General features: G+C 49.9%; 1 protein-coding gene across 2 annotated transcripts in view; it reads right to left on the reverse strand.

Annotated features, from left to right (window-relative positions):
* ULK1 (unc-51 like autophagy activating kinase 1) overlaps positions 1-17,147 on the reverse strand; it is a 158,812-nt gene that overhangs the window by 15,068 nt on the left and 126,597 nt on the right. For both annotated transcript variants that reach the window (XM_075322133.1, XM_075322125.1), the window contains exons 22-25: positions 12,230-12,367; positions 11,958-12,145; positions 9,493-9,671; positions 8,914-9,032 (exon numbers count right to left, since the gene is read on the reverse strand). In XM_075322133.1, the coding sequence (XP_075178248.1) occupies positions 8,914-9,032; positions 9,493-9,671; positions 11,958-12,145; positions 12,230-12,367 (624 nt within the window). The remainder of the gene's footprint in view (positions 1-8,913; positions 9,033-9,492; positions 9,672-11,957; positions 12,146-12,229; positions 12,368-17,147) is intronic.

Consider the following 17,147-nt stretch of genomic DNA (forward strand, 5'->3'; position numbering starts at 1 on the left):
GGGGACAAGGTGGCAATGAATCAACAGTGCCCATGGTCTGAGTTACTGGTCTAGACTGCAATGTTTCAAGAATTTTAGACATAGTCATAGACAATCTGTCAGCAAAAGCTGCAAACTCCGTCCCTGTCACCTGGACAGCATTCACAGGTGGTTCTCCCTGGGTCACCTCTAGCAGCGGCCCCGGCTGAGCAATTGCCACAGGGGCCGAGCACTGCACACAATGGGGGTCAGTGGAACCTGCCGGTAGAGTAGCCCCACATGCGGTACAAGCAGCATATAAAGTCCGTGCCTTGGCACTTTTGCTTTTTGCGGACGACATGCTGTTGTCTCCTTGAGAAATCTAAGGAGGGTATATAGCAGAAAATCACCAGCGACTGTACAGTGCAAAGTATTGCCAGCACAAAATACAAAGTACACTATGGCACAAGTGTGGGAGAGCCCTTGAGGGCTGCTTACCGCCCGCTGAAAAGCGGGTGTGAGGTCGTAGAATCCCTTGTCTGAGTCTCCCCGTCTCCCCTCTGCAGCTCAGCGTGCAGGCAGGAATGGCTGCCGGCGTCCTGTGAAGAGGGGCGGACCGTGGGCGTCACAAACCAAAGTGCGGGAAACTGCGTCCCACTGTGCCTAGTGTGAGGGCTGGAGTATGTAAAACAGACTCCAGCTCTTAGCGCTGCTGGTCTGTACAGCGTCCCGCCCTCCTCCTGACTGGCAGGTCTGGGGGCGGGAACGATACGAACTAGGCCGCAAAAGCCGGGGACTGTAGTAATCTAGCGCGGCCGTCATATATGCACGGCCAGCGCGGAAGTCCCCGGCGCACCACAAATCCCAGCCGCGACGCAGTAAAAACTGACCCCCGCGGCCGGATCGGCCGATCGTACTAAGTCACCTCACTCAGCAGAGCTGTAGTGAGTAACGGCACAAGCGCAGCAGCGCTGTTTACCCCGGCGCACTAACACACCCAGCAATGCTGCAGTGTGCGTGCGATAAGCACGGGGACACGGAGTACCTTGATGGAGCAGGGTCCTGTCCCTGAGGAAACTCCGCTCCGTATCCAGCAGATCCTCCAGGGGCTGTGGATGGAGCACGGCCTCATTTCCCGGAGACCGGTAAAGTCCCACTTCACCCAGAGCCCTAATGGGGATGGGGAAGGAATCAGCATGTGGGCTCCAGCCTCCGTACCCGCAATGGGTACCTCAACCTTAACAAACACCGCCGACAGAAAGTGGGGTGAGAAGGGAGCATGCTGGGGGCCCTCGTATGGGCCCTCTTTTCTTCCATCCGACATAGTCAGCAGCTGCTGCTGACTAAACAGTGGAGCTATGCGTGGATGTCTGGCCTCCTTCGCACAAAGCATAAAACTGAGGAGCCCGTGATCCCACGGGGGGGTGTATAGCCAGAAGGGGAGGGGCCTTACACTTTTAAGTGTAGTACTTTGTGTGGCCTCCGGAGGCAGTAGCTATACACCCAATTGTCTGGGTCTCCCAATTAGGAGCGACAAAGAAACCTGCTTTTTTGGCAACAAATATGCTGCGTTCAAAACATTCATTTTGAAGCATTTTGGTCCCTTTATTTGCAGTATTTTGAGTAAAAAAAAAAAAAAACCAAGGAGAAAAATTGTAGGAAAAATACCCTGACTATAAATAAATAAATTGCAAGTGCTTAATAACAGGGTACTTAGTATATACATTTTTGCAAAAAGGTAAGAAGCTGTCTCACATCGTCACGGTGTACCCATCTGAGACAGTCCCTAACCTACTAAAGTTAAAAACATATTCTGTACCTGACTTGTGTCATGTCCAAACTTCAATATGGATGGTAAAGTGGTTAGCTGGGTCCCAGATTAAATACACAGCAAAAAGTGAGAAGCAGGTAATTGTTCAGCCTCAGTATCAGGAGGGCTGCACCCCCAATATTTTTGGTGCAGATTACATGTGTGGTTTCTCTAAAGTACATGTTTAATAAAGTTTTTTCACTTTCTCAGTACTTTCTATGGGTGAAAAAAAATGCTGCAAAAACGCTGTAAGAATTGACATGCTGCAGATTTATAAAACGCTGCAGATCTCAAATCCAGTCAGGAAAAAAACAAGCGTGTCCATGACATTTCTGAAATCTCATTGCTTTTGCTGGTACTGTAAAAAAGTGCTTTTAATTTGCAAAAAAAAGGTCCAAAAAAACGCTGCGTGTGAACATATCTTCATTGTTACATCGTTAGTACGGTGGGAAAAAAAGCCACATCCATCAAGTTTGACAGAGGCATGGGACAGGATGAAGAGAAGGGCAATAGGTACAAGCGAAATGCCCTCAAAGAAGGGAATTTTGTTTACTTACCGTAAATTCCTTTTCTTCTAGCTCCTATTGGGAGACCCAGACAATTGGGTGTATAGCTTCTGCCTCCGGAGGCCACACAAAGTATTACACTTTAAAAAGTGTAACCCCTCCCCTCTGCCTATACACCCCCCCGTGCATCACGGGCTCCTCAGTTTTGGTGCAAAAGCAGGAAGGAGGAAACTTATAAATTGGTCTAAGGTAAATTCAATCCGAAGGATGTTCGGAGAACTGAAAACCATGAACCAAAAGAACAATTCAACATGAACAACATGTGTACACAAAAGAACAAACAGCCCGAAGGGAACAGGGGCGGGTGCTGGGTCTCCCAATAGGAGCTAGAAGAAAAGGAATTTACGGTAAGTAAACAAAATTCCCTTCTTCTTTGTCGCTCCATTGGGAGACCCAGACAATTGGGACGTCCAAAAGCAGTCCCTGGGTGGGTAAAAGAATACCCCGAAAAAAAGAGCCGACAACGGCCCCCTCTTACAGGTGGGCAACCGCCGCCTGAAGGACTCGCCTACCTAGACTGGCATCTGCCGAAGCATAGGTATGCACCTGATAGTGTTTCGTGAAAGTGTGCAGACTAGACCAGGTAGCCGCCTGACACACCTGATGAGCCGTAGCCCGGTGCCTCAATGCCCAAGACGCCCCTACGGCTCTGGTAGAATGGGCTTTCAGCCCTGAAGGAATCGGAAGCCCAGAAGAACGGTAGGCTTCAAAAATCGGTTCCTTGATCCACCGAGCCAAGGTTGACTTGGAAGCCTGCGACCCCTTACGCTGGCCAGCGACAAGGACAAAGAGCGCATCAGAACGGCGCAGTGGCGCCGTGCGAGACACGTAGATCCGGAGTGCTCTCACTAGATCTAACAAATGCAAATCCTTTTCACATTGGTGAATTGGATGAGGGCAAAATGAAGGTAAGGAGATATCCTGATTGAGATGAAAAGCGGACACCACCTTAGGGAGAAAGTCCGGGACCGGACGCAGAACCACCTTATCCTGGTGAAAAACCAGGAAGGGGGCTTTGCATGACAGTGCTGCAAGCTCTGACACTCTTCGGAGTGATGTAACTGCCACTAGAAATGCCACCTTCTGCGAAAGACGTAATAGAGAGACATCCCGCAGCGGCTCAAAACGTGGTTTCTGAAGAGCCCGTAGAACCCTGTTGAGATCCCAGGGTTCCAGCGGCCGCTTGTAAGGTAGGACTATGTGGCAAACTCCCTGCAGGAACGTGTGGACCTGCGGAAGCCTGGCTAGACGCTTTTGAAAAAACACAGAAAGCGCCGATACTTGTCCCTTGAGAGAGCCGAGAGACAAACCCTTGTCCATTCCGGATTGAAGGAAGGAAAGAAAAGTGGGTAAGGCAAACGGCCAGGGGGTAAACCCCTTTTCAGAGCACCAGGCTAAGAAGATCCTCCAATCCCTGTGATAGATCTTGGCGGACGTTGTTTTCCTGGCCTGTCTCATAGTGGCAATGACCTCTTGAGATAACCCTGAGGACGCTAGGAGCCAGGACTCAATGGCCACACAGTCAGGTTGAGGGCCGCAGAATTCAGATGGAAAAATGGCCCTTGAGACAGCAAGTCTGGTCGGTCTGGGAGCGCCCACGGTTGACCCACCGTGAGGTGCCACAGGTCCGGGTACCACGACCTCCTCGGCCAGTCTGGAGCGACGAGGATGGCGCGGCGGCAGTCGGACCTGATCTTGCGCAACACTCTGGGCAGCATTGCCAGAGGAGGAAATACATAAGGCAGTCGAAACTGCGACCAATCCTGAACTAAGGCGTCCGCCGCCAGAGCTCTGTGATCCTGAGACCGTGCCATGAATGCCGGGACTTTGTTGTTGTGCCGAGACGCCATGAGATCGACGTCCGGCGTTCCCCAGCGGCAACAGATCTCTTGAAACACGTCCGGGTGAAGAGACCATTCCCCTGCGTCCATGCCCTGGCGACTGAAAAAGTCTGCTTCCCAGTTTTCTACGCCCGGGATGTGAACCGTGGAGATGGTGGAGGCTGTGGCCTCCGCCCACAGCAGAATCCGCCGAACTTCTTGGAAGGCTTGACGACTGCGAGTGCCGCCCTGGTGGTTGATGTACGCGACCGCCGTGGCGTTGTCCGACTGTATGCGGATCTGCCTGCCCTCCAGCCACCGATGGAACGCCTTTAGGGCTAGATACACTGCCCTTATCTCCAGAACATTGATCTGAAGGGAGGACTCTGTCGGAGTCCAGGTTCCCTGAGCCTTGTGGTGGAGAAAAACCGCTCCCCACCCTGACAGACTCGCGTTCGTCGTGACCACAGCCCAGGATGGGGGCAGGAAAGATTTTCCCTTCGACAGAGAAGTGGGAAGAAGCCACCACTGAAGAGAGGTTTTGGCTGCCAGAGAAAGAGAGACGGTCCTGTCTAGGGACGTCGACCTCCTGTCCCATTTGCGGAGAATGTCCCATTGGAGCGGACGCAGATGAAACTGCGCAAAGGGAACTGCCTCCATTGCTGCCACCATCTTCCCCAGAAAGTGCATGAGGCGCCTCAAGGGGTGTGACTGGGCCCGAAGGAGAGATTGCACCCCTGTTTGCAGCGAACGCTGTTTGTCCAGCGGTAGCTTGACTATCGCTGAGAGAGTATGAAACTCCATCCCGAGGTAAGTCAGTGATTGGGTCGGAGTCAATTTTGACTTTGGGAAATTGATGATCCACCCGAACCTCTGGAGAGTCTCCAGAGCAACGGTCAGGCTGTGTTGACATGCCACCCGGGAGGGTGCCTTGACTAGGAGATCGTCTAAGTACGGGATCACCGAGTGGCCCTGAGAGTGTAGGACTGCCACAACGGATGCCATGACCTTGGTGAAGACCCGTGGGGCTGTCGCCAGGCCGAAAGGCAGTGCCACAAACTGAAGGTGTTCGTCCCCAATGGCGAAACGCAGGAAGCGTTGATGCTCTGGTGCGATCGGCACATGGAGATAGGCATCCCTGATGTCGATTGATGCTAGGAAGTCTCCTTGGGACATCGAAGCGATGACAGAGCGGAGGGATTCCATGCGAAACCGCCTGGTTCTCACATGTCTGTTGAGCAATTTGAGGTCCAAAACGGGACGGAATGAACCGTCCTTTTTTGGCACCACGAACAGGTTGGAGTAAAAACCGCGACCACGTTCCTGAAGGGGAACGGGGATCACAACTCCTTCTGTCTTCAGAGTGTCCACCGCCTGAAAAAGTGCAACGGTTCGCTCGGGGGGCGGAGATGTTCTGAAGAAACGAATCGGAGGACGAGAGCTGAACTCTATCCTGTAACCGTGAGACAGAATGTCTCTCACCCATCGGTCTTGGACATGTGGCCACCAGGCGTCGCCAAAGCGGGAGAGCCTGCCACCGACCGAGGATGCGGTTTGGGGAGGCCGAAAGTCATGAGGAGGCCGCCTTGGAGACGGTGCCTCCGGCGGTCTTTGGAGGACGTGACTTAGACCGCCATGCAGAAGAGTTCCTCTGGCTCTTCTGTGGCCTGTTGGACGAGGAGGATTGGGATCTGGCTGAGGGCCGAAAGGACCGAAACCTCGCTTGAATTTTTCGTTGCTGAGGTCTCTTTGGTTTGGACTGGGGTAAGGATGAGTCCTTTCCCTTGGATTGCTTAATAATTTCATCCAATTGCTCGCCAAACAATCGGTCGCCAGAAAAAGGCAAACCGGTCAAGAACTTCTTGGAAGCAGAGTCTGCCTTCCATTCGCGTAGCCACATGGCCCTGCGGACTGCCACCGAATTGGCGGATGCTACCGCTGTACGGCTAGCCGAGTCCAGGACAGCATTCATGGCGTAGGATGAAAAAACCGACGCCTGAGAAGTCAAAGACGCTACTTGCGGAGCAGAGGTACGGGTGACCGCATTAATCTCAGACAGACAAGCTGAGATAGCCTGGAGTGCCCACACGGCTGCAAAGGCCGGAGCAAAAGACGCGCCTATGGCTTCATAGATGGATTTCATTAGGAGCTCTATCTGCCTGTCCGTGGCATCCTTGAGCGATGAACCGTCAGCCACTGATACTACGGATCTAGCCACCAGTCTAGAGACTGGAGGATCCACCTTGGGACATTGAGCCCAACCCTTAACTACGTCAGAGGGGAAGGGGTAACGTGTGTCATTAAGGCGTTTAGTAAAGCGCTTGTCCGGAAAAGCTCTGTGCTTCTGGACAGCATCTCTGAAGTTAGAGTGATCGAAAAAAGCACTCCGTGTACGTTTGGGAAACCTAAACTGGTGTTTCTCCTGCTGTGAAGCCGACTCCTCTACAGGTGGAGTTGGAGGAGAAAGATCTAGCACCTGGTTGATGGACGCTATAAGGTCATTTACTATGGCGTCCCCTTCAGGTGTATCAAGATTGAGAGCAATGTCAGGGTCAGAGTCCTGGGCTGCGACCTCCGCCTCATCCTCCAGAGAGTCCTCAAGCTGAGACCCCGAACAGCGTGATGAAGTCGGGGAAGATTCTAAGCGAGCCCGCTTAGCCGGTCTGGGACTGCGGTCCGTGCCGGAGTCCTCCACGTAATAACTAGAGGCCACCTCAGGAGCACGCTTCGTCGCAGACCGAGAGGGGCCTGGGGGCGATCCCGCAGTGCCCGGGGCCTGTGTAAGGGCCGGTCTGGACTGCAAGGCCTCTAGTATCTTAGCAGACCATTTGTCCATAGACTGAGCCATGGATTGTGAAAGTGACTCAGAGAGTTTCTCAGCTAAAACTGCAAACTCTGTCCCTGCCACCTGGACAGGGGAAGCCGGCGGTTCTATCTGGGCCGAGGGTCCCACCAGTGCCCGAGGCTCCGGCTGAGCGAGTGCCACAGGGCCCGAGCATTGCTCACAGTGAGGGTAGGTGGAATCTGCAGGTAGCATAGCCGCACAAGAGGTACAGGTTGCAAAATAACCCTGTGCCTTGGCACCCTTGCTCCTTGTGAACGACATGCTGTTGTCTCCCAGGAGAGTGATCACTGAGGGTATATAGCCAAAAGCTAACAATACAGCCGAACCGAGAAAATGTATACAAATATAATATATATATATACAGTTCGGCACCCTAGGGGGACCAGCACCGGGTGACCGGTGTGGCTTACCGACCGCTCAAGCGGTGTGTGGCCACCAGATTCCCTGTCTCGGGTCTCCCAGAGCTGCAGCCAGAAGTCCTCCACCGGCAGAATGTGTTTAAAACATGGCTGCCGGCGTTCACAGGGGAGGAGGGAGCCGTGGGCGTAACTAAAAAAGTGCGGGAATCTGCTGCCCCAGAGTGATTAGTGAGGGGGGAGGAGGACACCTAAAGTGTGCTCCAGCCCTCACTGTCGGCGTCAGGCCGACCGTCCCGCCCTTACCCCTGGCTGGCAGGCCCGGGGGCGGGAGTTTAAGGCACTAGGCCGCAAAAGCCGGGGACTAAATTTAAAACCGCGGCCGGCAAGCAGGCGCGGTCGGCGCGGTAGTCCCGGTCGTCATACCAACACAGCAGCCGCTGCAGCGTCTGAGGCCAAAGTGCTCCATGCACCGTCCCCAAGGGGACACAGAGTACCTGTAGATGCAGGGCCCTGTCCCTGATGATACTCAGTCTCCTGTCCGTCAGAATCCCACAGGGGCTGCGGAGGGAGCCCGGTCCCAGTGCCTGGATGACCGGTTAGGATCCCACTTCTCCCAGAGCCCCTAAGGGATGGGGAAGGAAAACGGCATGTGGCTCCAGCCTTTGTACCCGCAATGGGTACCTCAACCTTAACAACACCGCCGACTCAGTGGGGTGAGAAGGGAGCATGCCGGGAGCCCTGTTAGGGGCCCTCTTTTCTTCCATCCGATAAAATCAGCAGCTGCTGCTGACTAAAATGGGAGCATGAGTGAATGTGTGCCTCCTTCAACACAAAGCATAAAAACTGAGGAGCCCGTGATGCACGGGGGGGTGTATAGGCAGAGGGGAGGGGTTACACTTTTTAAAGTGTAATACTTTGTGTGGCCTCCGGAGGCAGAAGCTATACACCCAATTGTCTGGGTCTCCCAATGGAGCGACAAAGAAAAACAAATTATTTCCCCAAGATCCCATTTATAGATTGACTGGATCAACATTCGGAACAAGAATTGTGTACAAATAGATAAGTATTAGGCCGGCTTCTCACTTGCGATTTTCTCGCAGTAGTGCAATGCGAGAAAATCTTGCATTGCACTCGGACACATGTTAAGCAATGAGGCAGCTCCGATCTGCTATTTTTTTCTCAGTCCAAATCGGACTCAGAAAAAAATCGCAGCATGCTGCTTTTTGGTGAGTTTCTCGCACAAGTCTCTCCAATGCAAGTCTATGGGTGCATACGGACAATCCTAGTGACATGCGTTTTTCACAATAGATTTTACGCATGTAAGAGAGAACAATGTAAATGCTTTTGTACATAACATTACATGAGTAGCAGCTGCTGAGGGTAAAAACTGATTGCACACTGACATCATACTGACAGCACACTGATGACTAGTGAACTAAAATCGGCCGAGTTTTTTTCATGCAAGTCGGACCGATTTTACACGCATAATTGTGTTTCCAGCCTTAAAGTCATTTTACACTAAAGAAGCACACTCCGCATGCACACGATGGCCTACCCTGCTTTACTGTAGAGGACAGACACAGTTTTCCAGTCTTGACCTGCTCCATGGCCGTCTGGAGCCCGTTCGAGAGCAGTTCTGCTGCTTTCAGATACAGAACCAGCTGCTCTGCATAACTAAAAGAAAGAACATAAACATCAACTTGAGATACATTGGCCTCCATACAATTGTTAGATCGCTCGGATTTGCATTCCTCAACAATGTACAGTGTTCTTTTCAAGATTAGAAGATAAAAAAAGAGAAGAAAAAAGGTGGCTTCAAAAATGGAAGTTATCAATTGTACAAAGCACAGAACCTATCCGGGTACAATTTTTTAAAACTACAGAAATAAACGATCTGTATCAATTTCCTGTTTTAGGGTAAATATTTCATTGAAATCAGTGAACTGGGGTAAATAAGGGAATAAGATTCAAATAACACTTTGTAGGACAATCCTTTGGGTGTAATTCTATGTCTGAACTTCTATGAGGTCGGGAGGATTAAATTCATGATCATATCCTTATAATCTGTGCAGGATTAATCCCCCTGTCTGGATATTACATCTATAGATTTATCACTTGTAGGAGACAAGCTTACCTCCACTCACGGCTTAGCAGGCTAATCTGATCCGCCACAACACTCTCTTGCATTTGGTACTCGGATGTCACAGACGCACTCACGTCCACACATCCCCCTTTGAGACTGGCGATTTCCATAATAGAATGAGCAAAGGCAAGTGTGAATCGGAGGCTGCGTAGCGAGTCTGTATGCTCCTGCTGTAGAGAGATGATAGAAAGTGAGGAAGCGGGGGCGTGAAGAATCAGACGTACCAGTGGGTAACTATAATATATATATATATATATGTGTGTGTGTGTATATATATGTGTGTATATATATATATATATATATATATATATATATATATATATATATATATATATATATACACACACACAAACAAGTATTACACACAATAAAATAAGTATTGCACATGTCAAAAATGTTCTAAGTAAATATGCTATTACTATGAATTTATCACCAGATGTCAGTAACAAACCATCCATTCCACACAGGCAAATAAATCAAGCCATTAAAGGGTTATTCCTGTCTCCAATATCCTATCCCAATATGTAGTAGGTGTAATAATAATAATAATAATAATAATAATAATAATATTAGCACATACCTCCACTTAGAAATGTAGTATACTTCTCCTGGCATAGCCACGTCTCTTACCTCATGTGCAGGGCATTGCAGCTTAGGTGGCCATGGTTACATCCACTCATATAGTGGCAGTTAGTTAGGAAGTTGTTGTAACTATGGATACTTAAGCTGCAATGCCCTGCACATGAGGTACTACATTTCGAGGTGGAGGAATGTGCTAATATTATTATTATTATTACACCTACTGTATATTGGGATAGGATCTTGGAGATGGGAATAACCCTTTAATGAAGTTATGTGTAACAATGAGATATTACACAGTAAAAAAACATATTGACACAGGAATAAAAAAGGTGCAAAAAGCCACGGAAAGTGATGACACCAGCTGAAATCCATCAGTGATTAGAAAGCAATCCTGATTAAAAATCCCGCATTACACTCAGACCAATGTTAATCATTGATGCAAGTCAGATCTGCGCTTTTCTTTTTTTTTATTTTTAAATTACAGCATGCTGCGATTGGCAGCATATATCGGATCACCCACACCCATACAGGTCTATGGGTGCGTGTGAGACATCGGACTGCACTGATGGCATCCAAGTGCAGTGCAGTATACCGAGAGACAGGCAATGGAGGAGAGGAGATTAATCACTCCATCATCTTCTCCTCACCTGTGCTCCGACTCTCGTATGCGAGAGAATCAGATCCCAGTGAATGACACCTTGGTCACACTCACAGGAGAGCTTGAGCTGAGTGTCATTAGCATTTCGCATCCGATGCTCTCGGTAAGTGCACCATTAGAAATATATTTACTTAGAAAATGTATGGTGTTTTTCAATACTTCTATATATAAACATATATTTTATATTACACCTAAATGTCACAGGCAAGAAACTATGTTTAAACAGAATAGGTTAAAGTATCCTTACATATGGAAGTGGTGGTATAGGCATAGGCATAGGAGCTAGCATCCCCAATGGACATTACATCATCGTCATGTGAAATCTAGCATGAAAGCCATGTACAAATCGGGCTGGAAATGCTCTGGGGCCGTGTCTATGTATTCAGGTGGCTCCTTCCAATACACACACACAAGTTAAGTAAAAAGTTTTATTTTTATATGCTGAATCAGTGGTGGACATATCATTGGTGCAACCTGTTTGGCCGCACAGGGGCCCATGGGGTAAGGGGCCCATTTCTACATCTAAAGTAGGTGGAATTTGCATTAGGATGAGTTATTGGGCTGCAAAGGGCCCATATATTGTTCTTGCACAGGGGCCCTCTTCTGTCTGTGCCCGCCAGTGTGCTGACCTATGGTGCTACTAGAAAATATTGCTGCGCCTCTGCACTATGGAGAAGAGATGTGTCAGATGGGCATTACATCGGCTGCCATTCTGAAATGCTTAGAAGAAAGTTTCTTTTGTAGCATTCATAGCTCTTATGATTTATTGGATAACCACAAGGCGGAAATAACAGCACTGCATTATTGCTCCGAGTTCTGGCCTGAGTGAAGTGGAAAAAAAAAATCAATCTAACCACAAGTGCCTCTGATTTTACGGATTCCCATAATAACCTCTTCTAAAGTGAAGGGCTGAGGGTTACACAGCGGACGTGTATGCACCTGACCAAACATGACCTAATGATTGCTCATCACAGAATTGGGCACGGCTTCACCGACTCAAACTTCCCAGGATTCTAGAAAAACATGGCAAGCTTCCATTGTAATTTGTTTGTGAAGTTCTGGTGGCCTGATGTTCTGGGCTCTAGAAGGGTGTGTACAGGAAACATGACTATTAATATGGAGAGGAAGGACGAATTCTATATTGGGATCCCGTGTGTTCTCCTGCTTACTGTCACAGGGTATCTGCAGTGCTAACACAACCAAACCTCCGTCATACCTCCATCAGGGTCTCTTCCGGAAGCTCAGGCACTTCAAACATCACAATGCCTTCAGCATGTGCCATCCCAGTGTCAGGGAAGATATATCTAAGGCTTGATGGGGCTTCAAATGTTTCACCACCTGCGCCAAGTACGAGATGTCTTCCGGTGTATGAGCCAGCTGAGCTCTGAGAACTAGATGATCCCACTGAGAGGAAAACAAAGTAAGGATATAATGTAAAGAAAGCAGAAAAACATAAAGCGTAATAACATACAGATCAGTCCAACTTACCTGAGAAGAGTCGCGTGCGTGTTGTCTGTGGAGGGGTCATGCCATCTGGTGGGGAACCCACAGTGAAAATGACGGGAGCGGGGCTGACTGAGCCTTGTGCCCCACAGTGCAGGGTCCCTCCGTAACCAATTAAGGGAGCTAAAAGAAAAATAGTTCACATCGTTGTTAGTTGAAACATAATGAAATACATAGTTAAATATTATACTGTATATATACCGTATATGTGTGTATGCCTAAGTGGATTATAAGAAAGCGTAGAATAAGCGTAAGTCTGTCCACATATACACATATACAAATTACCCATCCCAGACCAATGCGGTACAAAAAAACAAAAAGCAAAAAGAAGGGAATTTTGTTTACTTACCGTAAATTCCTTTTCTTCTAGCTCCAATTGGGAGACCCAGACAGTGGAGACCCAGACAGTGGGTGTATAGCTACTGCCTCTGGAGGCCGCACAAAGAACTACACTTAAAAGTGTAAGGCCCCTCCCCTTCTGGCTATACACCCTCCCGTAGGAGTACAGATTCCTCAGTTTTAGTACCAAAGCAAGAAGGAGGAAAGCCAATAACAGTTTCAAAAACAAATTCAATCCGATAACTAGATCGGAGAACTTAAGAAACAACGTGAACAACATGTGCACCCGAAAAAACGAAACCCTAAAAACAGATAGGGCGGGTGCTGGGTCTCCCAATTGGAGCTAGAAGAAAAGGAATTTACGGTAAGTAAACAAAATTCCCTTCTTCTTTTTCGCTCCTAATTGGGAGACCCAGACAGTGGGACGTCCAAAAGCAGTCCCTGGGTGGGTAAAAAGATACCACATGAACGGGCTGTCATACAGCCTCTTCCTACAGGTGGGCCACCGCCGCCTGAAGGACCTGTCTACCTAGGCTGGCGTCTGCCGAAGCGTAGGTATGCACTTGATAGTGTTTGGTAAACGTGTGCAGACTCGACCAGGTAGCCGCCTGGCACACTTGCTGAGCCGTAGCCTGATGCCTCAACGCCCAGGACGCACCAACGGCTCTGGTAGAATGGGCCTTCAGTCCAGATGGAATCTGAAGCCCAGCAGAACGGTATGTGTGAAGAATTGGTTCCTTGATCCACCGCGCCAGGGTGGATTTGGAAGCTTGCGATCCCTTATGCTGACCAGCGACTAGGACAAAGAGCGCATCCGAACGGCGTAGAGGCGCCGTGCGAGAAATGTAAATCCTGAGTGCTCTCACCAGGTCCAACAGATGTAAACCCTTTTCAAATTGGTGAACTGGATGCGGACACAAAGATGGCAAAGTGATATCCTGATTGAGATGAAAGGAAGAAACCACCTTGGGAGAAAACTCTGGAATTGGACGCAGTACTACCTTGTCTTGGTGAAATACCAGGAAGGGAGATTTGCAAGATAACGCCGCCAGCTCGGACACTCTTCGAAGAGACGTGACCGCTACAAGAAAAACTACCTTTTGTGAAAGCCGAGAAAGGGGAACCTCTTTCAAAGGCTCGAAAGGCGGCTTTTGAAGAGCAAGGAGAACCTTGTTCAGATCCCAGGGTTCCAATGGCCGTCTGTAAGGAGGAACGATATGACAAACTCCTTGGAGAAACGTGCGTACTTTAGAAAGCTGTGCCAAGCGCTTCTGAAAGAATACGGATAACGCGGAGACTTGACCCTTAAGCGAGCTAAGGGACAAACCTTTTTCCAACCCAGACTGCAGGAAGGAAAGAAAAATTGGCAATGCAAATGGCCAGGGAGAAAACCCTTGAGCCAAGCACCATGCTAAGAATATCTTCCACGTCCTGTGATAGATCTTAGCTGAGGATGGTTTTCTAGCCTGTCTCATTGTGGCAACAACTCCCTGAGATAAACCTGAGGCCGCTAGGATCCAGGACTCAATGGCCACACAGTCAGGTTCAGGGCCGCAGAATTCAGATGGAAAAACGGCCCTTGAGACAGCAGATCTGGACGGTCTGGTAGTGCCCACGGTTGGCCTACCGTGAGATGCCACAGATCCGGGTACCACGACCTTCTTGGCCAATTTGGAGCGACGAGTATGGCTCGCTGGCAGTCGGACTTGATTTTCCGGAGAACTCTGGGTAACAATGCTAGAGGTGGGAACACATAGGGGAGTCGGAATTGCGACCAATCCTGAACCAAGGCGTCTGCCGCCAGCGCTCGGTGATCGTGAGACCGTGCCATGAAAACTGGGACCTTGTTGTTGTGCCGTGACGCCATCAGATCGACGTCCGGCGACCCCCAGCGGCAACAGATCTGTTGAAACACGTCCGGGTGAAGGGACCATTCTCCTGCGTCCATGCCCTGGCGACTGAGAAAGTCTGCTTCCCAGTTTTCCACGCCTGGGATGTGAACTGCAGATATGGTGGACGCTCTGCTTTCCACCCACGTCAAAATCCGCTGGACTTCTTGAAAAGCTTGGCGACTGCGTGTTCCCCCTTGGTGGTTGATGTACGCCACCGCCGTGGAATTGTCCGACTGAATCCGAATCTGCTTGCCTTCCAGCCATTGTTGGAAGGCTCGCAGGGCAAGGTAGATTGCTCTGATTTCCAGAACATTGATCTGCAAGGTGGACTCTTCCTGAGTCCACGTCCCCTGAGCCCTGTGGTGGAGAAACACCGCTCCCCACCCTGATAGGCTCGCATCTGTCGTGACCACTGCCCAGGACGGGGGAAGGAACGACTTTCCCTGTGACAATGAGTTGGGGAGAAGCCACCAACGTAGAGAATCCTTGGCAGTCTGAGAGAGGGAGACAGTCCTGTCGAGGGACGTCGATTTCCCATCCCATTGGCGTAGAATGTCCCATTGTAGAGGGCGCAGATGAAACTGCGCGAACGGGACTGCCTCCATTGCTGCTACCATCTTTCCTAGGAAATGCATGAGGCGCCTCAGTGAGTGCGACTGGCTCTGAAGGAGAGATTGCACTCCGGTCCGTAGCGAGCACTGCTTGTCCAGTGGAAGCTTCACTATCGCTGATAGAGTATGAAACTCCATGCCAAGATAAGTCAGAGATTGGGTCGGGGTTAGATGAGACTTTGGAAAGTTGATAATCCACCCGAAAGTCTGGAGAGTGTCTAGCGCCACCTTCAGACTGTGTTGGCATGCTTCTTGAGAGGATGCCTTTATAAGCAGGTCGTCTAGGTACGGGATGACCGAGTGACCCTGCGAGTGCAGAACAGCTACTACTGCTGCCATGACTTTGGTGAAGACCCGGGGGGCTGTTGCCAGACCGAAGGGTAACGCTACGAACTGTAGGTGCTCGTCGTGTATGACGAAACGTAGGAAACGCTGATGCTCTGGTGCAATCGGCACGTGGAGATACGCATCTTTGATGTCTATTGATGCTAGAAAATCTCCCTGAGACATTGAGGCTATGACGGAGCGTAGGGATTCCATCCGGAACCTCCTGACTTTTACGTGTCTGTTGAGCAACTTCAGATCCAGGACGGGACGATACGATCCGTCCTTTTTTGGGACCACAAACAGATTGGAGTAAAAACCGTGACCCTGTTCCTGAAGAGGGACGGAGGTCACCACTCCTTCCGCCTTTAGAGCGGCCACCGCCTGCAACAGAGCATCGGCTCGGTCTGGTGGTGGAGAAGTTCTGAAGAAACGAGTTGGCGGACGAGAACCGAACTCTATCCTGTACCCGTGAGATAGAATATCTCTCACCCAACGGTCTTTGACATTTGCTAGCCAAATGTCGCCAAAGTGGGACAGCCTCCCACCGACCGCGGGTGTGGGCATCGGAGACCGCAAGTCAGGAGGACGTCGTTTTGGCAACGGTTCCTCCGGCTGGTCTTTTTGGGCGTGACTGAGACCTCCAAGAATTTGAACGTCTCTGGTCCTTTTGAGTCTTTTTTGACGAGGCGAATTGGGACCTGCCCTGTCCTCGAAAGGACCGATAACCAGACTGACCCCTCCTCTGTTGGGGCTTGTTTTGTCTGTGTTGCGGTAAGGAAGAGTCCTTACCCTTGGAGTGTTTGATGATTTCATCCAAACGCTCTCCAAACAATCGGTCACGAGAAAAAGGCAAATTGGTTAAGCACTTTTTGGAATGAGAATCTGCTTTCCAATGTCTCAACCACAGAGCCCTACGCAAAACAACTGAGTTGGCTGACGCCACTGCCGTGCGGCTTGTAGCGTCAAGAACAGCATTAATCGCGTACGACGCGAATGCCGCCATTTGCGAGGTCAATGGTGCTACCTGCGGGGCAAATGCACGTGTGACAGAGTCGACTCGCGCAAGCCCGGCCGTGATAGCTTGGAGTGCCCATACGGCCGCAAAAGAAGGCGCTAATGACGCTCCAATCGCTTCATAGATGGATTTCAGCCAGAGCTCCATCTGCCTGTCAGTGGCATCTTTAAGTGCCGCTCCATCTTCAACAGCAACCAAGGATCTGGCTGCAAGCCTGGAAATTGGAGGATCCACTTTTGGACACTGGGTCCAACCCTTGACCACTTCAGAGGGAAAAGGGTAGCGTGTATCTTTAAGTCGTTTAGGAAAACGCCTTTCAGGATAAGCGTGGGGTTTCTGGATTGCGTCTCTGAAGTCAGCGTGGTCCAGAAAAGTGCTTAATGTACGCTTAGGGTATCTGAAATGGATTCTCTCGTGCTGCGAAGCTGACTCCTCTACAGGAGGAGCTGGTGGGGAAATATTCAACATCTTATTGATGTTAAATATAAGATCATTAACTATTGCGTCACCATCTGGTGTATCTAGATTGAGAGCGGTCCCAGGATCAGAATCCTGATCAGTTAAGTCCGCCTCATCACCCATAGATTCATCCCGCTGGGATCCAGACCATTGAGATGAATGTGAAGGCCCGTCATAACGAGCCCGCTTAGGCTGCCCGGGGCCATCGTCCGAGTCAGAGTCTTCACCCTGAGGTGTAGATGCCCGTCCCGGAGCTAGGA

The sequence above is a fragment of the Anomaloglossus baeobatrachus genome, chromosome 1 (assembly GCF_048569485.1).
Source record: "Anomaloglossus baeobatrachus isolate aAnoBae1 chromosome 1, aAnoBae1.hap1, whole genome shotgun sequence".
Taxonomy (NCBI): Eukaryota; Metazoa; Chordata; class Amphibia; order Anura; family Aromobatidae; genus Anomaloglossus; species Anomaloglossus baeobatrachus.